The 26,122-nt window shown below is 44.7% G+C and overlaps 1 protein-coding gene and 1 long non-coding RNA gene across 4 annotated transcripts in view; both read right to left on the reverse strand.

Annotated features, from left to right (window-relative positions):
- Positions 1–9,675, reverse strand: part of SLC24A4 (solute carrier family 24 member 4) — a 105,799-nt gene extending 96,124 nt beyond the window's left edge. The window contains exons 1-2 of one of the 2 annotated variants that reach the window (XM_080977629.1): positions 8,450–9,675; positions 1,401–1,511 (exon numbers count right to left, since the gene is read on the reverse strand). In XM_080977629.1, coding sequence (XP_080833755.1) covers positions 1,401–1,511; positions 8,450–8,606 — 268 coding nt within the window. In that variant the 5' untranslated portion in view covers positions 8,607–9,675. The remainder of the gene's footprint in view (positions 1–1,400; positions 1,512–8,449) is intronic. The other variant, XM_080977630.1, reaches the window with a different exon arrangement.
- A 3,982-nt stretch (positions 9,676–13,657) lies between these two features.
- LOC308470410 lies at positions 13,658–22,652 on the reverse strand. Of its 2 annotated transcripts, none has more exons than XR_013982414.1 (3): positions 22,224–22,652; positions 18,845–18,956; positions 13,658–13,737 (listed from the first exon to the last, which is right to left on the reverse strand). It is a non-coding gene; the product is annotated as an uncharacterized lncRNA (long non-coding RNA). The 2 variants fall into 2 exon arrangements; XR_013982415.1 differs by lacking the exon at positions 22,224–22,652 and adding an exon at positions 22,094–22,196.
- Positions 22,653–26,122: the final 3,470 nt, after the last annotated feature.

A 26,122-nucleotide genomic window follows, 5' to 3' on the forward strand; every position in this document is an offset into this window, starting at 1 on the left:
GGGCCCATTTCAATATAAACAAACAAAAATACACAGTACAATACTGAACAAAAACAATAGCCTCCCAATAATTTAAAAGGCCATAGATTGTTTAATTGGCCAAAGGCTAATATTATTAATTTCACACTGGCTCCTCAACCTGAGGCTGTGTACACAATACCATTTACTCCAGCTCCAGTGTGCTTCCACCGATGGTGCTTGAAGTTGTGCACACATGACAACAGCTACACTCCATAACTATTCTGCAGTCTCTCAAGAAATACTGCTAACTAATGTGTCTTCCCTCGTACCACCTCCTGTCCGATTTGAAAACATAAGCCTCACAAACTGCACAGTTAAGCTGAGGTGTGTACATTTCAGACAACCGCTGCACATGTGCAGACCAAAGCGTATGTGCGGATGACAACTTCATGAATGGGAGTCCAGGGGGTTGCAGGTGCAGGGATACCCAACACGTAATGTACATCAGGTGAAGACATCCTCTCTCTCTCTCTCTCTGGTGTGTACAGCAACATGCCAATGCAACTTGAAACACAACAAAGTGTAACAACCTTGCTGTGTTTTAAGTCGCTAATGTGGATACAGCCTGAATAACTTGCTCCTTTGGTACGGAAAGGGCTACTTGCAGACTCCAAACTTATCAACCTAATTACTAGGTGATGGGACCGCCTACCACTTTCCAAACTCCTTTATCTACCTGGGTCACACTGCACAGTTAAAGCACACTTACTCCATTTTTAGCAGTCATGGAGAGTCCTGGGAACTGCAGCTTCTTAAAGTTACTGGGAACTATAGATCCGTGAGGTCAGTGCTCCTAGCATACTACAGTTTCCAGGATTCTTTGGGGGAAACTATGCCTGTTAAAGAGTGCTTTGAATGTATGGTGTAGATGTGGCGGGTCAGTATCTGCTTGTCTCTTTATCTTCAGCTCTACTAGTGATAAAAGCGATGTTTTGGTTTTTCCCTCTTTCTCTGTAAACATTATGTATATACCAGTAAAACTGGGCTACGCTAAATATATTCATTTATAACACAGATCAAGGCATCACCAAACCAGAAGAAGATAGGTAACTTTTCAAAGTCACATATAATAATTATTTTTACTGCAATGCACTTTGTTGTCTCAACACCCAGGCACAAATAATAACCTATGCATTCACAAGGTATAAGTATCTACAGGAAAACCACTGTGGATGAGGACTTGAGCACTGTTTGCGTGATGGGGAAATTACCTTCCTGCCTGCTTAGGCACCGCCTTATGTTCTTGTGTCAGTCGTGTCTCTCAACAACTTTTGTGCTCATGAAAACCTTCTGACATGGCACAGTCTTCAGATCTGGCAAACCACTGCAGTTTTTGCACAGCAGAACTGAAATATACTTTTAAGCTCCCCATTTCTTACCTGGCTTTGTGCAGTTCATTTCTTCATGTGACTCATTATTTGATGCCATCAATCTTCTATTCCTCCATAACTCTGACAGGATATTTCTGTCGACAAGAGTTGATTCTTGTCCTGTATAAAAAGACAAACACAGTATTTGCACCGGCAAAAATAAAAATAAAAATGCTGTCCCTAGATATCTATATATTTAAATTTTCACTAGATCAGCCTGCCCCAATCTGGACTCCAACTCCCATCAGCTTTCAGACAGCATGGTCAATGTTCAGGGTAGATGGGAGATGTAGTCCAGCAACATCCACTGGCTGCGTTAAGATAAAGGTTCTCTGTGACTAAAGCAAAGCTTGGCATCTTCTGTTGGTAAACAACACATTATATAAGGGTTGATGCATACCGGAAAACAAGCTGTGCTAAGGGGAAAGAGCCATTTTGGTATAATGGTATGAGTACTGAACTCTGGCTGAGGAAATCTGTAATAATCCTGATTATAATGCAAGTCTGAAAAACCTAACATTATATATATATCTAATGTTCAAGTCAGGCGACATGAAACTGAGGCCAGCAATCCCACTAAAAGCAAGCCAAGCCACACAGAACAAGCATTAAGAGCTCTGCAAGACCAAACGAAAGGCGTACGTGGTCCATTCTCTTTTCACAGTGGCCTAGCTATGGGAAGCCTGCAAAGAGGATGTGCATGCAATACCACTCTCCCCACTTGTGTTCCCCAGCAACTGGTATTCAGAGGCATATTGCCTCTGAATCAGGTGAAACCATCAAGGCATGGATAGCCTTGTCCTCCATGAATGGTGGCCTGTGGAAGTTCTACACACCAAAACACATTTGAACGGAGAGAAAACGGATTTTCAGTTCCAACCAGGAAAGGCAGTTCAAACACAGGCCATTTTACATAATAAGCACTGTGTGGAAATTCCTTTTCAACAATTCTTCAATCAGGAAAGAGAAGGGTTCATTGGAAGACACGGAGTTACCAATTGTTTGCAGACTGTAAAGTGGATATGCTTCATATACCAGATAAGATTTAAAGTTTATCATTCTTGAACTAAATGCACCATATAAGTTATTTAGATTGCAAACACACCAGTTTGTCCCAGAGTAGATTACCTGCAATAACCTTATCATGATCACTTGGTGCTCCAATCTTAGATAACTATGCAAATGTCTGGCAGTGAATAAAAAAGAAGTTTGCGTTGCAAGTAATATCAGATTGAAAGAGAAAATAAATGAATTGAAAGAGAAAATCGACTTGGAAATATGCCCCTTGACAAATGGCAAAACTGACAACAGTGGTCTCAGAGCAGTTTTCTTGGCTAGCCACATGAATCTAGACTTGCCACTTTTCTTATAAATGTATACATTAGCAAGATCAGCGAGTTGCTTCCCAAGCTAAGGCAGTGTGTTAGCTTTCAGACTTGCTCTCCCTTCATGCATCAGCTGATGGCTGATGTGGGTTTAAAGATGTTTATGGCCCCTAACAGATTACCCTTAAGGGGAATGTGGCCCTCTACGGAAGAAAACACCCTCCTCTGTGGAACGCATCTATCCCTAACCTGGAGTGGAGGGAGAAGTTCAAAAACTATAGCAAAACTGACTGGGTGGGGAAGATGTAGTGGTGACAATTAAGTGTCTGCTGCACCAGGCCAGTGGCCCCTCTAGTCCAGCTTCCTGTTCTCACAGTGGCCAACCAGCAACTGGTACTCAAAAGCATTCAGTACTGCCTCCAACAGTGGATGAAAAACATATTATCCATCACAGCTAGTAGCCACTGGTCGCCTAACCCCTCATTAGTTTTTCTAACCCTCTTCCAAAACCATCCAAATTGGTGGCAAGAAGCCAATTCCGTAGTTTAACTACGTACTGTGTGAAAAAGTACATTCTTCCAACATTGCACTACCCAAAAAGTCTCAGCTTCCCTCATTCAAACTGTACCCAAAAAACCAAACATGAAGAACTTTGTCCCCCCCCCCCTTTTTATAACAGCCTAGAAAAATGCATTTGCTATTAACGCCATGACAGCTCCATCAAACCACCTCTTCCACTGTTAAAATATTACATCTGCCTTCATTCTCTCTTTCTTCAGCAACAATATGGGCTTGGTCCTTAGGTACTAGATATGTTTTTGTATCATCGTCCTTTTGGGGGCTTGCAGATTCTCAGGGGGCAAAGGTTTATTACATTACGATCGGTACAGAAGGAAGATTCACGATTAAACGTATCGTTCAAGTGACCTTCTTTCCGATAAGGAAACTGTGGACCCAATAAAATATGAAATGCTCCAACAGACCATAGAGTTCAAGGCTCTAAACCAGCACTCTCCCTGTTTTTGCATGAGGTTGCCCTTTATAGATATTCAGAAGTTTTTGCTAGTGCAGATTTTGCAGGTTTGCTTTCTTCCTGAAAGGGAGGGGGAGGAATACAAACATCAGCATCTGTGCTCCCTCCCTCTAATACTCTCTTTTTTAAAAAAAACCAACAACCTATAGTTTATTCAAGTTCTCATATTATTACAATAGAACAGAATGCTCCTTCCACTCCTCCTCCTTCATTAAAGTATTTTCATGCCTGGTATTCAGTTGCTTAGAGCCCAACCCTCCAACTAGACTGGGATCAAAACAAAACCGCTCTGAAACAAGAAGGAGCTATCGCCTTGCTCAGGTATCTTAATGCACAAGTACACTTTTTTTAAAAAGAGGGGAGCAAAATACCCCAAAAAAACCAAGCCCAATATAGACACAGCATGCTCAGTGTTCAGCAGAAGCCACAGAATGTTAAGAGTTAGCTGGAAGCCAACAGAAAACTCTTGACTGGCTAACTTGAGCCTCTCCCAGTTTATATATTCTGGAAGAAAGCATGGCTGGTTGCTGGAAAACTGAACAGGAGCACTCCTGTAAGGGACCAAAGGCAAAATGCAACATTTTCTTTGCCGGTTCCACTTTATTTATTTATTTTAAATATATATACTGCTTAATTGTAAGTAAAACCGCTTGTGACTCATTATCATTCAAGATTAACTGAAGTCTGATTCTAACTTCTTTCCATTGTTTTGACCCTGCCTACTTAGAAGGCTTAGTCATGCTGGCCACATGACCCGGAAGCTGTACGCCGGCTCCCTCAGCCAATAAAGCGAGATGAGCGCCGCAACCCCAGAGTCAGCCACGACTGGACCTAATGGTCAGGGGTCCCTTTACCTTTACTTATTTAGAAGCAACTCAAATCACAGATTTGCAGAGTTGGAAGGAACCACGAGGCTCATCTAAGTCCAACCTCCTGCAATGCTTTCTTTCACTCAACATGAATCTTTCACTCAATGTGAGGCTCAAACCCACAACCCTGGGATTAAGAGTCTCACGTTTTACCCAACTGAGCTACTCCCAGGTAAATGGGGTTGGAGTGCGGCTTTAGGCATTTAACCAACCTCCTCCTTGTTGTCCCATCAAAAAATGTCTAAAGCCACTCAACAGTGCCCTCTTAACAAAACCATATGTTCTCCAAAGTAGAACAGCAAGAGAATGCGTAGGGAAGTCCATAGTTATTGCCATGTGAGTGGAGAAGTTGTGTACCTTGCTACTGAAATTCCCTTTGTCTGGAGACTAACAAAAGCCAGACAATTTCTGGAATTATTTACTGTCCACACTTAAAGTTTAGGGGCATGGCCAAATGGGGTTTTAGCAAAGTGTTTTGATCAAATAGCTACAAAAACTGGATACTTATCCTACTGATACCTGTCTCTGCCTTGTTTTCCTAGGGATGGCATAGTGCAGGGATACTTATATATGAAGTACTAATAATACATTACATTCAAATAGCAAATTTTGGTGTCCAAAATGCTTTATGCACATATCTCAGTAAGCCTTGCAACGACCCTGTAAGGTAGATCAGTGTTATCACATACACACATCCATATTAATAATAATAATAGTCTTGAAAGAATAATGGAAGGACCGAAGGCAAGGGACCATAGGTCAACAAGTAGAGCACCTATTCTGCAAGCAGTCCCCAAGTTCAGTCCCTGGCATCTCCAGATAAGAGGATCAGATGGCAATGTGACATGAAAAGCCTCTGCCTGGTGCCCTGGGGGAGCCACTACTCATCAGTGTAGGCAATACTGCACCACAATGACAAACAAGTCTTTATTTTGTCAGGCAGCTTTCTAAGTATCCTGAGCGTTTGTGGCAGAGGTAAAATTTGAACCCATAGCTGTCTCCTTTAGGCAACAAGGCAGAGCAGATTTCAGGGAACTAAAGCTGGCAAAAGGGAGGCATGGATCTGCAGAGAAGAGGTCTGAGAAAACTGGACAAAACCTTCAGAGAAGGACATCTTTATGTTACCCTTAATCCTAATCCTTAATTCACTGTGCATGTTGCCTTTCAGTTACACTACTGAGAACTGAAAGGTGATTTTTTAAAAAGCAGAATTTGGTATGTGGCTTCGCTTGCTTGAACGTAAGAGGAGCCCTGATGGATCAGGCCAAAGGCACCTCTACTCCAACTCTCTGTTCACAAAGCAGGCAAATGGATGCCTATGGGAAGCCTGCAACAGGAGATGCATGCAACAGTGCTCTTCTACCTTGTGATTCCCAGCAACTGTTATTCACAGGCATGCTACCTCCAACCACTGTTGGAACGACATAGCCGTCATTCTGCATCCTCCATAATGTGTGGGGTCACTTGCCAGAGGGCTGTTGGGTTTGCCTTCTGTTTGAGCACCCTCTGCCCTTTGCTTGTTAAGGTGACCCATTAATGATCTATGGCCCGGGAGAGGACCCAAAATCCAGAAGTTGCCTTTTCATTTGATTCGGGGACTTTCTGATTTACAGCTCACCCTGATGTAACACAATCCTATGCATGTTCACTTGAAATTAAGTCCTATTAACTTCAGTTACTCCAGCTAAGAGTGTATATGATGCCCCATCCTTGGCCGTGAAGCTGTGCCAGCTTTTAACAGGGGAAGCCACAGAAGGAATATTTATCTTTCCCAATGGCAACGCACGTCTACTTCCTGGTGTGGCTTTTGACGCTGTACTTCCCCAGCACCTGCTGTTAGCATCAGGATAAGTAGCACAGCCATGGCTAAGCTAAGGAGGCCTGCCAACACAGTCCTCACAGGTCATTCCTTTAATAACTACCTGGGCCCTGGCAGACTAATGTTTGGAACAGCCTGCTTTTCTGGCAACAAAGGGAGGAGCCACCGCACCTGCCAAACTGACTCTCTCATTAAAGGAACAGGAGTCCCATTGGTGGGGGAAGGGGAGGAAGTAGCGCTACAGCAAAGGTGGTGAGATGTCCATTTATTTAAGAGCCTATTGTATTTCTGTAGTTCGGGAACACCTGCTTTCTGATTTGACCCTGCTTTGTCAAACTCTACAGAACAGAGAGCAAAATTCCTTGGTTCCTTCCCCCACCTCCACTCCATCCCCATGTTGATCTGGCAACCCTTGTTCTAATCTGCCCATTTTGGAATTACTGTTCTAAGCCTACAGCAAGCAGCACAGCAGGCAAACAGAAAATATTTCAGCGGGGGTTTTTTGCATCAACTCAGCTTGCAAGGCAGGAATGAAGCACATTAGATCGGCAGCAGCATTTTCCAGCAAAATCTCTCTTTCTCTGCTGAAAGTTGTCAGTTGGGGCTGTAGCTTTTATGCAACATATAATAAATGGGACACAAAGTCATCAGGTTCTCTTCCTCATCAGGTTTGTTCTGTTCTTCCTACATTTCCAAACTAATACTTAGCCACAGTCATTCGCACATTATATTTATTAGTCATAAAAAAAATCACTCCTAAAATGGGATCCCACGTCCCAGGGAAATATAATGTTCTGTTTCAGAAATGTTCCATCTACTCATCATCTCCAGATCTGACTCTGGAATTCACAGGTATGGAATCAGTTTGAATGCACAAGTCACAGGACTGTTGCAAAACTGAGTGTACATGAGTTTATACGGATATGCTGTTGTTTTTTCCTAGATGGAAGTTCGTTCCTCTATGAAAAAAATGTACACAAATCTGCCTTGTATTGCTGGTAGCTAATCCTTAACCATTTCCTCAGATATTCAGGAGCAATCTCACCCTTATGAACTTATAAGCATGAAGCATTATCCCATGGGTGACAAAGGATGCAATCCTAAACATACTTGCTCAGGAGTAAATCTCATGGACTCTTCTGAGTAAGCATAGCATAGGATTTCACCGCAAGCAGGACCTAAGAACTGCCTGACACTTCACTATTCCTACTGGCAGAAGATTCGGGACAAAAGTCGGGGGGGGAGCACTTCGTCACACAATAGTGTAATTCACTTGTGGAACTCATTGCCACAAGATGTACTAGTGACATCCATTAGCTTCAATGGCTTTAGAGCGGGGGAAGATGGCAAATCCACTGAAGAGAAAGCTGAGAATGACCCTAGTTAGATGGGCTGTACAGCTTCCAGAGGCACTTTTGCTTTTGACTATTACCAGTTGCCTCCACATCTCACTTGCGGGCTTCCCAGGTGAATCCAGCTTGTTGCTCCTGTAGGAAACATGGTCCTTTGCTTTGATCCCACTGCATACACACCGTACATTGAAAGCCCCTAAGAATCCCGGGAAGTGTGGTGGTATGAAGGTCAATCTACAATTCCCAGGACTCTTGGGAAATGTCTGGGGGTACACAGGATCGCCCAGGTGTGCATGCATGCCTGGTGCCCCAACAGCTGTTGCGCTGGCAGGGAAAGCATCCTGGCCAGATTTGGGGAGGGGGAGATAAAGGACACAGGCAGCTCCTACCTTCTGTTTCTGCCAGCTCAGCCTTTAGCCACCCACCCACCAGGGGTGCCAACTTGAATAAAATACGGGGGGTGGGAGGTAAACCCCTCCCCACATAATTGATCACATGGTGTGATGCATGGACACAATTTGAATGGCAATTCCCATCAACTTTGGGCTGCCCCTCTCAAATATTTCATTGGGGGAAAGGAAGAGACCCCCAGCCCCTAGGAGTTGGTTCCGATGCACCCACCCACCCTTCCCAACCCATCCCTTGCGGCCAGCCACCTACCTAGCTTAGACAGCAGGGTGGACATGCCCCAGACGAAGAATAGGATCGCGCAGATGAAGCCGACCTGCTGCAGGAGCATCTCCCGCCTCTTGCGAACTTTCCTCAGCTTGAAGAGGGGCGCCTTCGGCGGGCCGCTCGGCTGCACTTCCAGCCCCATGGCGACCCCGGGGCTCGCTGCACAGGGTTGGGAGGTCCTGCGGGTCAAGAGGAGGCAGCCTCCTTCTCCCCCCACCCCTCCGCGCCTTCGCGAGCGGGGCTCACTTGCGGGGGGTCCCCGCGGAGGGCTCCATCCCCACGGCCAAGAGCCGGGTGCGCCTCAACAGGGAGTCACAGGACGGGGGGCGGGGGGGGGAGCGGGCCGGTGCGCAGCAAGGCAAAGCCTCCTCGGCAGCAGCAGGTGGGGAGTTCGGGGTGGCTTCGCGAGCTCTGCTCAGGCTCAGGAGCCCGTCGTCGCCCCACGGCAGGCCTGGCGCCGGAGGCAAAAAGAATTAAAAGATCCAGGCAAGAAATCACCGCCGGCGATGGAGAAGCAGTTGCAGTTGCAGCAGCAGCATCCAGCAGCTTCCCTCCACAGCGGTGGCGGGGCGGAGGTGGGAGCCGAAAGTGCCCTTGAAAAACCCCAGGCAAGCGCCGCTTCAGGACAGAGAGCGATCAGGACCGCAGCAGCGCAGCTCCGCGCAGCATCCCGCTGGAAAGTTTAAGTGCCCCCTTCCTTCCCTCGCCAGCGGCTTGCGAAGCATCAGCGGCGGCAGCGGCGACTCTCCTCCGCCTCCTCCTCATGAGGCTCCACATCCCTCTGGCGGCTCGGAGTTGTTGGGCTCCCGGGCGCACCAGCCACGCGCTCTCCTCCCCCTGCCCTTTTCTCCGGGCGAGGAGCCACCAGCAAGGGGCAAGTTCCTGCGCTGGCTGGGCCGGCCGGGTGGCTTGCAAAGCCTCCGGGTCCTCCTCCTTATCCCGCTCGCGGGCAACTTTGTCTCCCTCAGAAGCACCTCAGCGCTTCCCTCAACCCGCGCAAAGCCACCCCCCACATACACTCACTCGCCCGCGCAACCAACGCGCATGCGCCTCCTCTCCGGGCACCACAGGGTCCCCTCTGCGCCTCGCGCTGACGGTCACCTGCAGAACTGTTTGTGCATTTTCCCGCGCTCGGTTCTTCGCGGTGGGCGGGGGGAGAGAAGGAGGAGCAGGAGGGGATTAACTGACCAAATTAATCTTTTCCCCTAAATGGCGCAGGAATTATCTCTTCTCTATTTAGCGCTTGGCAAGTGCTGTGGGTTCGGGGATGAAGCGTGCAAGAGCATGTGCATGCGCCGCTGAGCCCAGCCCTGTCACACTCAAGATCACACCCAAGTTGCTTCCCCCCCCCCCGCCTTTCCCCTTCCCTCAAGGTGGAATGAATTCCCTCAGCGATGAAGCCATGGGCGTAGCTAAGGAGAGGAGCAGCTGCCCCCTCAGATCAAGTAAAACAATAGAAATACTTCACTAACTGACCAGTCAAGACGATTCTGCCCACTGACAAAAGTCCTCACCCCGCTAACAAAAATCCTGGCTATGTCCATGGATGAATCCCGCCTTTTCGAAATGACGAAATGATGGAAAGGTTGAGGTGGACTGGGGACTGTGCGAAGCTGCCGGTTTGGGTGAAAATGTTCATTTCAGACATTTAAACATAATTTGAAGAAGAAATCAGAAACATTGGCTCCTGTGGGCTCTTTCAAACAGTGGCTTTCGTTGAACGCAAAAGTTGGGTCTCTGCATACCCTCCAACATTTCTACGATGAAAAATTGACGTTTACTCCAAGTAGACCTGTGGAAATGAATGGGCCTTACCCTTACTTCATCATGTTCATTTCAGTGGGTTTGCTTTGAGTAAAAGGCAGCTGAATACCACCCTGGGGCATCTGCAGTATGGTTCCTCATAAGGTTTGCTTAATCACTGCAAAAAAAAAAAATTAAAGGCTACAAAATTCACCAAAGTCCAGTGGTACCTCGGGTTACAGACGCTTCAGGTTACAGATGCTTCAGGTTACAGACTCCGCTAACCCAGAAATAGTACCTCGGGTTAAGAACTTTACTTCAGGATGAGAACAGAAATCGCGTGGCGGCAGCGGGAGGCCCCATTAGCTAAAGTGGTACCCCAGGTTAAGAACAGTTTCAGGTTAAGAACGGACCTCCAGAACGAATTAAGTTCTTAACCCGAGGTACCACTGTAATGCAAACTATATGTTTGTATTTCAGCCTCAGTCCATTAATGTTATACTTAGGTAAAGGTAAAGGGACCCCTGACCATTAGGTCCAGTCGCGGACCTATGCTGGCCACATACCCGGAAGCTGTACGCTGACTCCCTCGGCCCATAAAGCGAGATGAGCGCCGCAACCCCAGAGTCGGCCACGACTGGACCTAATGGTCAGGGGTAATGGTCAGGGGTCCCTTCTTTACCCTTTACTTTTACATCTCACCATAGTGGGTATCTAACACAGTCTGCTGTCTAAGTGCTGTTGATGGGCAACTTCACAGGCACTGCTCTCCCTTCTTATGGTAATTTATTTTTAAAATGGGCCAGACAGCTGCTCAAATAGATGACTGTCCTCTAAAAACTAGAACACAGTCACCTTATTCATAAATTGCCTGATTTCCCTCCAATTGAACCCTAACACGACTCTATTCCAGAGACAATCATGATAGGAGGAGGAGGACAAGTCCAAAGCCAGGTCATAAAAGTGACATCTGGCAACTTCACCAAATCCTTCAAAGCTCCAGCTGTATCTGTTTAATAGCACTTGTTTCTGAACTGTGTGTACTGACTGATTGTGTGTGTTCAAGCTGTACCTCGTTCTTAGACTCACCTGCCAAGTACACTCGTTTGCCTGGCACAGCACTGCTCCCTCTTTTTCTTGGAAACTGGAATTGGCAGCTTTGCTTGTATGAACTGTTTTAAATTACGGATAGCTTAATATTTTAAAATCCTATAATTACTAGCCACCGTAAATATGGCAGGAAGCAGGATCTGAGTGCTGAAATTAACAAATTCAAGAAGTGATCTATCATGTGTTCGTAAAGTAAACGTAAGACTTCTGAGCGTGAAAGTCGGCTTTCTACATTGTAGAAGTCCATGGTGATTAATATTATTTCCATCCTTTGTCATTTCAGGTAGCTTTGCTCCACAAAAAATGCCTCATACAAAGCTTGCTAGCATACTATTATCAGGGGTCAGCAAACTTTTTCAGCAGGGGGCCAGTCCACTGTCCCTCAGACCTTGTGGGGGCCGGAATATATTTTGGAGGAAAAAAAGAACAAATTCCTATGCCCCACAAATAACCCAGAGATGCATTTTAAATAAAAGCACACGTTCTACTCATGTAAAAAACATGTTGATTCCCAGACCATCCGCGGGCCGGATCTAGCACCCAGGCCTTAGTTTGCCTACCCTTCCTATTATGATCCCCTTGTTCAATTAACTTGAAACAGGGCATGTTTTCTTCTGTCAAATGTTAGCTCCCCCTTTCTGCCTAAAGATACCTTCTTTCTAAAGGTAGTTCCAGAGCAAGCTCCTTTTTTATTGTTTTGCGTGCAACAACAGTTGGGAGATCTTTCTTTCTTTCTTTCTTTCTTTCTTTCTTTCTTTCTTTCTTTACAATCCCTGTGCAGGTGTCTGGAAACAAAAGGCACAAAAATAAATACAATTTTGTGGGAGCTGTTTTTTGTTTTTGTTTTTTGTAAAAGAGAGAGAATTTTCTAATCTACTAAAAAGTTCTAGGTATATGCATAGAACTATTTGTGGAGAATATAGAGAAACATACTTAACAAGTTTGCATGATTTTCACAGAAGTTCCAGATTTAAATCTATTTTCCAAGACTGTGATTATGTGCCTTTGTTCCTTCTCAGTCCTGGAAAGTCCTTGATTTTGCCTCAATTCTCCCTTCAACAGCACTACAAATTATTGTGATGACAACCAATTCAATTTTTGGCTCTTTTGGCTTGGATGATGATGGTGATGGTGATGATACCACCCTTTATTTGAAGATCACAGGGTGGTTTACATTTGCCACCTTTTGTTGCTGATAGCCAGCATCTCCCAAGGTCCTTAATTTGCTCCTTCAACATTTAAAACTCTAGGTAAACTCAAAAGTATACACTCTTGCCAGGGACAAAACCATGCCCAGTATTTACTTCTTTGAAGCATTTCACCCTGCTCTTCAGCTGAAAAATCTCACAGAGCTTACAAGGTTCAACAATAGGACAATAGGTTGTTTTATTTCAATTACTTTGTTCCTCTCTATTCTTCCACGGGAATCAAATGAACAATGATGGAACCCTGAATTACTGAATCAAGGAGTTAGCAAAGAGTGCATTATATACTGATGTGTTTGGTGCTAAATTTGAACTTCTATTCTTTAAAAATGCAGTAATGCCCATGGCTCTGTTTTTAAAATGTGCATATTTTCAATCAAACTCACAATTTTGAAGGTGCAATGAGATTGTGTGTGCAGACCCAGTCCCAACACAGAAATGCATGAGAAGTTCCCATATGAACAAGAGCTTCATGTTTGTATCAGAGTCCCTTTGTCCATAAGGAAACTGAATGGGGATATGAATTTTTAATCTGGATTTGTAAATGTAAATGTGAAACCTGCATTGTTGCACACACACACACGATCTTAGCCCAAAGGCTGAGAAGTGATGCCTGTGTTATTTATTTCATCACCAAATGAAACTATTTGGCTCTCAAACATTATCTACAAACTATTACAGGTTTTTAAAAAATGTTAACCAAAGAGGGAGTTTCAGCCAAAGTTCAGTTGAGCAGGAACATCAACTGCAAGGCAGGGGAATTGCCAGCTTTCCTCTTGCGCAACCTGCTCTTCGGGCTTCGGGTTCTTGCCATGCTGCTTTGTCATCATGCCAGTCTCCAATGGGGTGCAGAATTTGAATGAAGCAATGCCTTACTGTGTGGCTTTTGTTTTTGAGGGATGCAGAAGCAGGAGAACAAGTCAGTAGTTTCCATCTGGCACATACTGTCTCTGCAGTGTGACTAAAGCTGCTGACATCACGAAGCACAATTCCCCACCCTCCTTGCAATTTGCTGGCAGTCACCTGTGGGATGGGAGGGAATCAGAATGGGAGGACTCCAAAACAGCTCTCAGAGTGAGTAGCTTTGGTTTGTCATAGTTGAAGAGCTGTAACTATATGTAATGCCACAAATTACCTGTTTCAGTTGACCCTGTTTTCAAAATAGGTTGTGACCTGGGACTGGATCCAGACTTAGCCATGGTTGGAGTAGACCCACTGAAAACAATGGAACAAGTTGGTAATGCTATTTACTAATATCCCCAAATATTTGCAGAGCATGTGTGGTTATATTCTGTTTCAGTTTTTCAACTGTTCTTTATCCTGTAGGAACCAAAGGTGCGTGCGCGCGCGCGCGCGCACACACACACACACACACACACACACATACACACACTTCATTAAAACCACTAACATTCAATTCACAAAGACTTCTCTTAAGAAGAGGATGATTTGCCAGATTCTGAGACTGGGCGGGGCATGCCAGGTAATTCAGAGTTTGAATCGGACTATGTAAAGGAATAGAATCATAGAATCATAGAGTTGGAAAGGACCCCAAAGGTCATCTAGTCCAATCCCCTGCAATGCAGGAATCTCAGCTAAAGCATCCATGACAGATGGCCATCCGCCCTCTGCTTAAAAACCTCCAAAGGAGGGTGTCTGTGGGAGTCTGTTCCACTGCCAAACAGCTCTTAATGTCAGAAAGTTTTCCCCGAATGTTTAGTCAGAATCACCTTTCTTGTAACTTGAAGCCATTGGTTTGAGTCCTACCCTCAAGAGCAGGAGAAAAACAAACATGCTCCCTCTTCCACGTGACAGCCCTTAAAATATCTGAAGATGGCTATCATCTCTCCTCTCAGTCTCCTCTTTTCCAGGCTAAACATACCCAGTTCCTTCAACCGTTCCTCATAAGGTTTGGTTTCCAGGCCCTTGATCATCCTGGTCTCCCTCCTGTGCACACATTCCAACTTGTCAACATCCTTCTTAAATTGCAATGCCCAGAACTGGACACAGTATTCCAGTATTCTGGTAGGCATTCAAAATGAATGAAAAAATAAAATGACTGGGACCCATTTGGTTCAACTTTAACTCATTCTGATATGAATGCATTGTGCAACACTTGGGAATTTTCTTAATTATCCCGGAGTGCCCATTCCTCATTCAGCAGCAGGGAAGACTTACTTGTGACATGGATAGCAGTGCTGGATTTAGTGCAGTGTGGGAGGTTATTCCACACAGGGCACTGAGCCAAGGGGATGCAAAATTTCACCCACTACCTTTTCAGTGCAGCAGGAATAATTCCTCTTCTCAAAGCAATGCTGATAATTTCTGAGTAATCCTGGTCCTAGCAGATTCTGATAGCCAGGATAGGCAAAGAGTCCAGTACACAGGGGTAGTCCTCAAAGCCTCAAGCACCTTTTCCACATCCTTTAAGTAGGACTAACTGAAAGGTATCCAAAACTATCTAAACTAGACAGTCTCCTGGCTGCATCCATCACTGATTCTGCGAACAATATGCATAGCTGTCAAGTTTCCCTTTTTTAAAGGGAAATTCCCTTATTCTGAATAGGATTCCTCGCAAGAAAAGGGAAAAGTTGACAACTATGACAATATGGCATCCAAGTCATTACATATGCCGGTGGATTTATCTGCAAAAGCTGACGTTTCTATCCAAAGAACTTTATGCTCTTCCTCAGCACCAGTTATTGGAAATTTGCTAGCTAATTAACTAGCTCAAAAGTTAAAGAATTGGCCAGCTTTTAACTTTAACTAGCTGGATTTTCCGGTCATCAACTTTCCATTTTTGCTAGATAAAAAAGAGTTAATTTTAACTTACTTTGAAGTACAAGTCAAAGCTTTCCCAGAATTTCCCCACACACAGACACTCGCTAGGATTCTCTATGGAATAACAATATTTCTTTATTGAAACTCTAGGATCTGGGCTGGCTCCAGATTTCTGGGAGTTCTTCTTGCAGTGGGAATCAGTGGGCCTCGCTTTTCTCCTCAAGCCACAACCTCTTGGCCCCATCCAACAATGCAGGTTGCTTTTTTTGCAGTAAGTTCTGCTCTACTTACATCTGAGAAGCATTAATTTATAGAGCCTCCACCTGCATCCATGATGTGCTGCTGCTCGTAGCTGAGTCCCCAAATATAGCTTCCATTTGTACCAATAGGACACACACACATAAGTTCATTTGATCATGTGCTGTTACCGAGAAATTCCTTATGACTGACTGTATGGATCACAATGAGAATAGGGATTGTAAGACATAGCTGAACAGCTTTCTAACAAAGTTCACTAACACCATCCTGTTCATACGAGAAGATGAGCAATTTGTTTTAGTGCACAAGCTAATAAATTAACTGAGCTACAATCCGACAACGATGTGTGTAAGCCTCCCGCAAATCACTCCTAACTCCTGTAGTTACTCCTCACTTCATGTGCCAATATTTGACCCTGTTGGAACATTTGTCCAGCCATAAAACTGTCAATATTGAGGTGCAGAGACAAATGGAGTAACATTTCTATAAAGCCAGTGTACAACATTCATAGAAACATTTACAAATCCAGATTAAAAATTCATATCTCTTAACAGTTTCCTTATGGACAAAGTTCATTTTGTGAAGCAAAAGGTTTCGTCATATGGCTGCATTCATCATAATCAGATCAATAATCAGCTGCTGCACACTGGGTCAACATCTTCATCCACCTATGTACTACAACCTCAAGGTCTCATTCCTGGTCAGTTACCACCAGTTCATACCCTATGAGTGTATATGTGAAATTAAGATTTTATGCCAAGATGTGTATCATGTCACCTTTATTTACATTGAACTGCATTTGCCATTTTACTGCTCATTCACTCAGTTTGGAGCAGTGCCAGATTAAAACCTGCAGAGGCCCCTAGGCAGTCAAAATCTTGGGGGGCCACCCTCACAAATTATCTCCTAATACATTTTTGAAAACTTTGTATCTGGAGGTTTCTCATGTGCATGCTCTAGTGGGAAAACATTGAACTAAGAAAGGTTGATTGTAATTTTCTTTCGGGATCAAATCAATATTATTTTGATCTGTTGTTGTGGGGTCCCTGGAAGGCATGGGGCCCATAAGCCAGTGCCTACTCTGCCTATTTGGTAATCTGGCACTGGTTAGGAGAGGCGCTCTTATATTCTCTAACATTACTTCCAACGTCAAAATAAACAACTATGGGGATAAAGGGCAGCCTTGCCTAGTTCCTTTTCTTATTAAACATTCGTCTGAGAGATCATTACTTACTAATATATTTGCAGATTGTTCAGTATAGATTGCTTTGATTCTTGCTATAAATAGCGGTCCTTGGAGGGAGGGGAGACACTTTCCATAGCCCTACCTTTTCAAAAACTAAGCTGACTCTCCCACTAGCTAGATCTGTGTTGTGTGGAGCCATATGCATAGTAGACTATTCCCCCCCCCCCTTTTCCAAAACTGGAGTTTTTAGCCTAGTTTTCTGCAGCCCCTCAAACTTCTCTGCTGGGGTAGCGCAAGTTCCTGCAGACTTTCCGCACTTAGAATTTAGCTCCTAAGTGCTTTCAGGATGTGGCTCCTACCACACGTTGACTTTACTGTGCCCTTATTAGTCTCTGGCCTGTTTTAATTAAGTAAGTGGTATTGCTTACCCTCTCCTTGCATGTCTACTTAGCTCGCCTTGGCTTTTTGTCAGCTGGGGCTGAGGTGCTTCGTCATATGAAATGAATGGAAGCACAGTGAGGCCTCCAGAGGAGGAAGTGTTCTTGGTAGATTATGCCCTCAGAAGCAGAACTGATAGGACATGCAAAGGGTAACAAAGAGCCCAACTATTGAGTGGTATTTCACTGAACGTTTATTCAAAATACTCTGGAGATCCCTATGCTTTTCACTGAAGCAAAAGCAAAGAAAGGGGGAAAGTTTACAGCACAGAAGCGGAACCTTAACTGAAATGTTGCTGTTTTGGTTATTTCTTCTGCACAGATAATTGTTTAGATGCCCTCAGATACTCCCAAGTTATCTACAAAAGCAGTGTGTTCTTGTGGACTAAAAACAAAAACCTGGAACAGTTCATACAATCTTTTATCTTTTAGATCTAAATATACCATTAAACCAATTGTGTGCTGTTTACAGGAAATTTACCAGAAGACCAAGTCCATAAATATCCTGCCCTGCAAACCCTGCCCCCCCCCCACAAAAAGATCACAAACAGGCATGGTGATCCAATACTCTGACCATGCTAGGCAGCTGCAACACCCATGCCTATGCCTGTAGAGCAGGAATGAGGAACCATTCTTGGCCAGCAAGGGGGTCTAATTTGACCTGTGAGGCCATTTCCACCAAACTGCTTGCACCTGCCCATCAGCTGATCCTGCCTTCGTTGTATGCCCTTTTCCTAGGAGGGAACAGGATTGCATGGCTAAGGTAGCAAGATTTAAAGCCCTTTGCAAAAGCACTCTTTGAAGCACATCCATGCTTTTTCTTTAACCCACCCCCTGCCTGTTTAAAAGAGAAATACTTCAAAGCGCATGTTTGCAAAGGATTTTAAGACAAATCCCATGCTCCTGTTTTAAGACTCAAACAGGAGTTCAGGGGCTAAAAGCCCTTTGCGTACACCATGCACAAGGGATTTTGAGAGTTGGGTGGAGCCACTCACCTGTCAATCATGTGAAGTCATACTAACACCATGTGACTGATAGTTGGCTGGCCCCACCCACATGTCCAATTTGGCTTGTGAGGCCGATCCAAATAAGGATCTAGCCCACAGAGCCAAAAAGGTTCCATATCCTTGCTATATCGCTCCCTATGCTGAATCACTAACAGAGAAAAGGGTGCAACAGTAGCCACAGAAAGAAAAGAAGGTATCAGGTAGCTCTGTGCTGTATGAATTGGGAAACATGTCAAGTGACAGGGGCAAGTCTCATCATAAAGCTCTACTGTGGGAAACCTCTCCCCTCCCCCCCAAAAAATTAGGAATCGTATTCTTGTAAGTGATTATAAAAAGAAAGAGAATGCTGCATTTCACTAGGTTGGTCTTATTAAAAATAATCTCAACTACTACTTCTGGTCAGGCTACGACAGGTTTACATGGAGCAGCAGAGTGTATTGGATGGGAAGACATTGGTATGATCTTGTGCTTCTGCAAATGAATGGTGCAAAAGCACATTCCCTAATTTCAAATGCCACAACGGGGAAAGAATTAATGTACAGTATTGTTAGAAGCCACTTCCTTTCACCCAACATGTGAGGGATTATCATTAATGCTGTCAGGTCTCATGGAAATCACAAGGATCAGACCTAACTAAGCATGTGGTTACTCACAGGCAGGCAAATTTCTGGTCTCCTTCTCGACTGAGAAGTTTCTCTTGGCTTTAAATGCAACATTGTGCAGCTTTAAGAACCTGCTGGGGATGCACGACCCTTTGGAGATTAACTGAAAGGGAAATGATGTTTTGTGAGTCAACTGAACAAAGGAAACCCACTAACCATAAGAAGTAATCTCCATTCAGATCATATGACTACAATAGTGCAGTTAAAGCTGGAATTATACTAATCTTCCAGGCGCAAAAATAATTCATACTTCAAAACCACATGATTAATCAGCAGTCAGTGATCAAAGTGCAAGTCAGTGAATGTGTCTACATACCAGATAAGATTTATACAGGACCTGGCATCCCAACCCTGCAGGCAGACATAGCTGAGATGAGCACAGAGCTCTGCCCCCTCTGAACAGGTTACAACTGGATACAAAAAAATTAAGGTTTCCCCACATTGAAGAATTCAAGTCTGCATAGAGGCGACATCTTCTGACCTGCTCACACTGATCTCTAGGCGTGGGTTGTGGGAACTGGCTATGCATGTGCTACTAAGCATGAGGACTAAGCATGGTCGCTCTCTTAGGGTGCCTGCAGACTGTCGGTATTTTGCAAAGGCTGATTCTGTCACTTGCGTGTTGAGACCCTGAAACCTCCCCCCTAAATAAATTCACACATGACTCAAAATTTTGGTTTGGTTTTTGGCAGAATTTAGGCCACAACTTTATTGATTACAGAAAGTGACTGATTGCATAGGCTCTGGTTTGACTAGCTCCCTGCCATGCAGGTAGCGCTGACCCAGGGTTCCAGCATAGGTCAGCCAAGAGTGAACACCTGAATAAGCAGAAAGCCGGGAATGGGCTAACTCCACCCAAATGTCCCCCTGAACTCAGGCACGGGCACAACCCCCTCTCAGGGGTTGACCAAACCACCGAGTCCCTAGATTCCTTTAACGGGATACATTTCACATAGGGATGGCAAGAGCGTTCTCCCATCCCTATCACCTGAACCACAGCGTATCTGCAACCTTACAACTTGTGACGATTTGCTCCGCGGCAGGCGAAACCCAAATGGCAACAGCCAATCAGCCAAGTGGGGAAAATTCTTGCCGTGCCCATGTCCCAACGACAGATGACACACGACGGCATAGCAAGGTCAAGCGCAAAGCCCTAAAAGTAGGGAGACGTGTGCGGATGTTCCAAATGCACACGCCGAAAGAGGAAGCTCCAGGTCACATGCATGGGCATAAATAGGTCCCTCAAACTGTTTGGACTGCATCCCATTGGCCAGATTGCACCCAGCTACAAGGGACCTACCAATCGGGTGTTGTAGCTGACCAATTGTACCCACCCACAACACAGGGTGTCGGTTTGCCAGGTTTCACGCAATACATGCCCTCTTTAAGGGAGGACCTGATATACCAGCCTTTAGGGTCTCATCCGGAATGGTATTTTATTGCAGGTGTATTCAGCAATATGTTCTTGACATAATAGTAGTGCATTGTGGCAGGTTTATTTCACTTTTGTGTCCTTTGTGCTGCTTCCACAATGCTATACCACATTATTGCTGTTTGGGTGGGTGGGTGGATGCGTGTGGGTGTGGGTGTAATGAAACAGACGCAAGACAAAAATATAAAAAAAGTGGGATGAATGAATGACCAACAGGAAGACATGAACACACCAAAAGCAAATCTGGATGAATGCTCACTGCTGTATATGTGTCCTTAAACAAATCAGAAGAAATGCTCAATAAATACTGGATATAATTGCATCTTTTTTCCATTTTTGATGGGTCTAATATAGGTTTAATATGTGAACCACTTACAATTTTTCTGTTCATAGCTGCTCAGTTGACCATATCACAGGGCTAGAAGGAGTCCTTAGGTTTTTCTTTAAATATTTGGTTTAATAAAGCAATTTCTGAAAAATTGACTCAAAAATTAAGGGTATCTTGGGTATAGCTAAATCTATGGATTTTCCCTTTGTTTGGCAGCCATTTGCTATTTATATGAGAAGTCAATCACAGGGATTGCAAGTCCCGATGAAATATGGCATTATTTGGTATTCATAACATTTGTTTTGTACTCTCTTTATATCTGGTCAGTTCATGTTGTAACATCTAGTTTATTGTGTAGTCTCTTGAGAATGTACTTTATTTTATGTGGTAAACAGCTGTGGACCAAGTTGTTGTCTTTTGTATAGTTTTTTCTTCTTTTTCCTGTTTTTGTTCCTTTATATTTTTATATTTTTTGTTCCTTTATATTTCTTACTGGCCAGTTATTTTAATGTTACAATACAGTTTTGCATTATTATTATTTTTTTTTAAGACTGGCTATAATCTTACACAAGCCTTGGCAGTGTGTATGGAGGTCCCGTGCTGCCCAGATGACAAGTCTCCCTGCTCAGCTTCACTGAAGTGGTTCTTTCCTTTCGTTGGACAGAGGAGAGAACATGAGACTTTTGTCCCATGAACTTCTCAGGTTCAAAAGTCAATGAATTCTCCCTCATCCAATTGCCATGTCTAAGATTTACAGCAGCAACTTATCTTTGGGAAGAAAACTCTGCACTTGCTAGCAAACAGCTGCCATAAACCTTTCAGCCAGGGAACTCCCTCTGAGAAGATAAGTGAGATCAGTTCATTTGATGAGAATGTAGCGGCACTCAAAGAAAATCGTGAGCAAACCAGCCCAGACTAAAAGCTCCGGCTATTAGCCACAGATTGCACCAGTGTTCACTGCCAAGGATCAGTCTAATGAAATGTGAAGTAATAATGTAGAAGTGGGTGTCTTGAGCATATGCAGAGTGCCCTGGCTCACTAAAAAGTAACTTTTACTAACTCCAGCAAATAAGGGATTAGAGGGAAAGGCAGAAAGCCCTCCAGGTCAAAGGATGTCCTACATTAACCCTGTCTAAAATTATAGGGAGAAATAAAAGTTATGAGATGCGCGCTCAGTTTCACCAAAGAGGGTTCACAAACAGGGGCTCCCTGAAAAACATTAAGGTAGGCCCAAGTTAACGTTATGATGACCCTGAGGAAGAAAGGGTCTAGGTGGCATGTTAACAACTGATGATGATGATGATTTTTATGACTAAGTATAAATAATTAATAAATATGCCCCAAAAGACTTCTGCTTCAATATAGATGTCATCAAATTACCTAAAATTAAGGGGGGGGGGATTCAAATCAAAAAGCAGATCTCCAAAAATGAATAATTCGCGACACCAGTTTCTGTAAACGTAAAGAAAAGCAACCCAACCTGGCTTCGAAGGTGGAATTATGTACCGTAATTCGTCTGAGGTACTCATGGTGGCACACATACATGGATTTCCCTTCCTCCCTGTCCTCACAGCAACAACAACCCTGTAAGCAGTGTTATCTGAACTCACCATGAGCACCTCCCTCGTTCTCTTATAAGGCAATGGCACCTACCTGAGAGGCAGCAGAACTGAGTTCCGGCGAGTTCCGGCTGAAAACAAAAGCCCTGCCTGTAAGGAAATAAGGGCTTGTCCCCATTTCCACTTGTCCTGTGCTTAGACAGCATGGGCTTGAGTGGTTTTCACTTGTCCCCCACTTTCTAGGCATGGATCTGAGCAGTTTTGGCCCACTGCTTTCCCCTGGAAAACCCACTCTTCAGCGACAAACCCTCTGTTCATCCCTGGAAATGATAGTCATTTGTTCCAATTCTGCTCTAAAGATCAGGTTTTCCCAGGCGGAAGCGGTGGGACAAACAGAAGCCCTAAGTCTAAGAGAGAGAAAAAGAGAGATTAGCTCAAAGTCACCCAGTGACCTTCACCGCTGAGCTTGGAAACAGAGAGCCTCAAAAAAACATGAGAGCTAAGGCCTTGTTAGGCCTTCGTCTGGGGATATAAGGAGGACAATTACTGCAACAGAATAATATTGAGTAGAAGCGTTTTCTACCTGCACGCTCTTTCTAAGTGTGCAGCTTTGGCATGCGGCTCTTTTGCAAGTGTGCCAAATGTATTTTAAGCTCTGCTTTCATGGATGCTGACACCCGTCTCACTTATTGCAAAGTATCAGCAATAAGATGCCTTCCAGCATTCAAGCAACAACCGCATTCAGGCTGGCCTGTCCAAGTCAGGCACCGGCTGGACACAGAAATAATGCCACACTCCTGTGTCATCTTAAATAAAAGCAGCAAACAGGACAGCTGAGAGGGTCAAATAGCTGCCCTTTGCCTGGCTAATTTTGCATGTCTTTTCCCTTGTTTTGTTTAAATACCGAAGTGCCTAAATCCTGAGCCACATTTCCACCTTTCTCGGGATGAAGTGATGTTTGAGCCATGTCACCATGGAAACCTGGATGAAGTGGCTGAGTGCGAGAGCCGGTTATCCAGCATTAAAATATCCAAAGATGTCCTGGACCATTCTTAAGGGGGGGGGGGTGTGTTTCATTATTTAATTGTTTTTGTGGATGTGCTTTGTGTCCATCTTCTTATCATTGTATGAGATGGCACTTCTTCCATCCACTATGAATTAGGTTGTGCGTGTTTTTCCGCCTTCTGAAATCCTCAGCACATAAAAGGATGTTCAACAAAAGAGTCTGTCTTATTCTTTGGGCATAAATGGCAGCAATTGTAGGGCAGCTGTCACTCTCCACTGATAATGGAGCGTGTCATTTTGAGAGGAAGTGGTCACATTTAAAAGGTGCGTATCCATCCTTGCCTTTGCCCGTTCTGCAGGAATTAGAAGGAAGAGTTCCATACCAACTGGTTGTCTCAGAAGGAGCTTGCTAACCAGAAGGCTGGTGGTTTGACAGCCCACTCAGGGACAGCTGTGGACAGGATTCCTGCATTGCAGGGGTTTGGGCTAGATGACCCCAGGGTCCCTTCCTGTTACCATAAAGCACCAATGCTGCAGCAAGCAAAGGCTCTAGCAGCTCAGCCAGCTGCTTGTGGCTGGAAAGCCAGACAGGATGTTTGTGACTGTTGCCATGGGAACAAAGGGGCAGTCCATTCTGTACTGAGCACCGGATGTTAGCTCAGTGTGTGTGTGTCATATGACCCGTACTGGATGTACTTGGGAGGAGTTTCTTCTTGCTGTTGTTGAGTGCAGACATGATTCTCTGTACTGATGTAAGAGGCAGAAATAAATGATGTAAATAGTTTTCTGTCTGCTTCTTTCCCCTCCCTGGGGACACCAAAGGGGAGAGAGGAAGAACGGTGTGTTCCTCTCATACATCTGAGAAGAATCGCCGGACCTCGCCTGCTTATCAGCAGAGTGGAGACGCGGGGAGGTCGACAGGAATATCTGCCGGTGCCTACGCTGTGGCACATTCCTCTGACCCAGGCAGAATTCCAACAGTGGTAGCAGAGGATGGTTTCGATCCATCGAACATCTGCATGAGAGGCTGGTGGATTGTCCTCCTCTGCTCCAAGGAGGAAGAGAAGCGTCTGAAAGAAGCCAGAGGCTCCACAGACAGCTGGTGGAAAGAAGAGGTGTTTTCCAGAGCAACAAAGTTCAAGGTATGCTGCATTTCGGGCTAAAAGTGTGAACGCAGGAAGATTAATTCCCTGGTTCATGGAGCTGCGTTTCAAAGAAAACAAAAGCTCCGGAAGAAGAGGCCTGCAGCTTGAAGGCTGAAGCCTGCATTCCACAAATTTTTGTGGTAGATAAGATGTCCTATTGAAATGCATTGTTGCTAGGTAACGGTCCTGGAAAAATTACTGGCAAAGGGGCTGTACTCTGCGTGTAAGCCTGGGAAAGCGAAACAAAACCAGAGAATGTTTTGGCTACAAGGTTTACGAGCTCTTGGAAGGGACTTTTCGATAGCAGCCTGAGTTTAGCTGCCAGGTGCAAAGAGCGTAAACAATTTGCAGTTTCCTGCGTGAGAAAGAAAAAAACAACTGTTGGATTTTACAGTTTGTTTGACATTGTGAGCTGGAGGCTTGGCTTCAAGATGGATGCCAAGAAAGGGGGAGGTTTGCCTTGCCCACCTCCCTTAACCAATGACAATTATTCATCTTGGTCTGTAAAGATGAAGGCCCTGCTGCAGAATCAGAGGCTTTTTGATGTAATTGAAAACCCCATCCCTGCAGCACCAACCAGAGGTTGGGAGTCACAGAATGTAAGGGCCAGGACTGCTATAATTCTGTGTGTCTCAGATGATCAGTTGGTGCATGTTCAGCATTTAGAAAATGCGAAAGAGGTATGGGACACGCTGCGTACAACGCATCAGAGAGATGCTGGTTCTTCAGCGTTGCTGTATTTTGAGAAATTGACCAATCTGAGACTTGCGCCTGATGGAGATGTTCAAGCGCACCTGACAGAAATGAAGTTTCTGCGTCAACAGATGGTGGAACGCAATTTCCGTCTTCAGGAGGAAGTGTTTTGCTTCATGATGATAAACAGCCTTAGCCGCACCTACAAGGTTGTTGCCAGTCAGCTTGGTTCCCTACCGGCCGCGCAGCTGACCGCGGAGAGAGTTTGTGCTGTGGTCCTGAATGAACACGACAGACTTGCTGCACTGGAAGAAAAAGACAGGGGGAGGGAAGAACAGAGTTCTAATTCCCCCACTGCTGATGCTACTGGGGAGCATGGTGTAGCATTGAGTGCTGTCCGATGCTACAATTGTGGACAGACTGGGCATCTACAGCGGAACTGTAGAAAGCCGCGCCAGTCAAGAAGAGCAAAGAGCAGCTCTACGAAGCCTGAGGCGTCAGGCAAAAGCCGTACCAAGTGCCAGGTGAAACCTGCAAAGGCTATGATGGCGAAAGGAACCACGCCAGATGTTGGGAACTCGTTCATAATTGACACGGGCGCAACGGTTCACATGTGCCCGCACAGAGGACTGTTTTCGACGTTGAAGAAGCAAAGCTTCACTGTGAAACAGGCCAACGGTCAGGAGTTGGAAGCGACTGGAATTGGGACTGTGTATCTTGAGAGTCTGAACTTGACTATAAGTGATGTTTACCTGGTTCCAGAACTGAGATTTAATCTGCTGAGCGTCTCGCAGATTGCAAAGAAAGGACTGAAACTGTCCTATGATGCTAAAAGCTGCAAGATCTACAAAGATGGAGAACTGTTTCTTACTGCCAAAGAGAAAGATGGACTGTATTTGTTGACTTTTGATCAAAATGATTACATGAAATGTAATTCTTCTGTTTCTAACGAAATCTCTCTTGCAGGTGTGACCAGTCTGAGCACCAGGAAGGTGACGAAGAAGGTCGACAGAGCATTTCAGCGGGTGTATGCTGATGTGATTGGTCCTCTAGAACCATCTAGAGGCGGTGCACGATTTTACCTTGTGTGTGTGGATTGTTTCACTA

Source organism: Podarcis pityusensis, assembly GCF_964106645.2.
Source record: "Podarcis pityusensis genome assembly, chromosome: 1".
Classification (NCBI taxonomy): Eukaryota; Metazoa; Chordata; class Lepidosauria; order Squamata; family Lacertidae; genus Podarcis; species Podarcis pityusensis.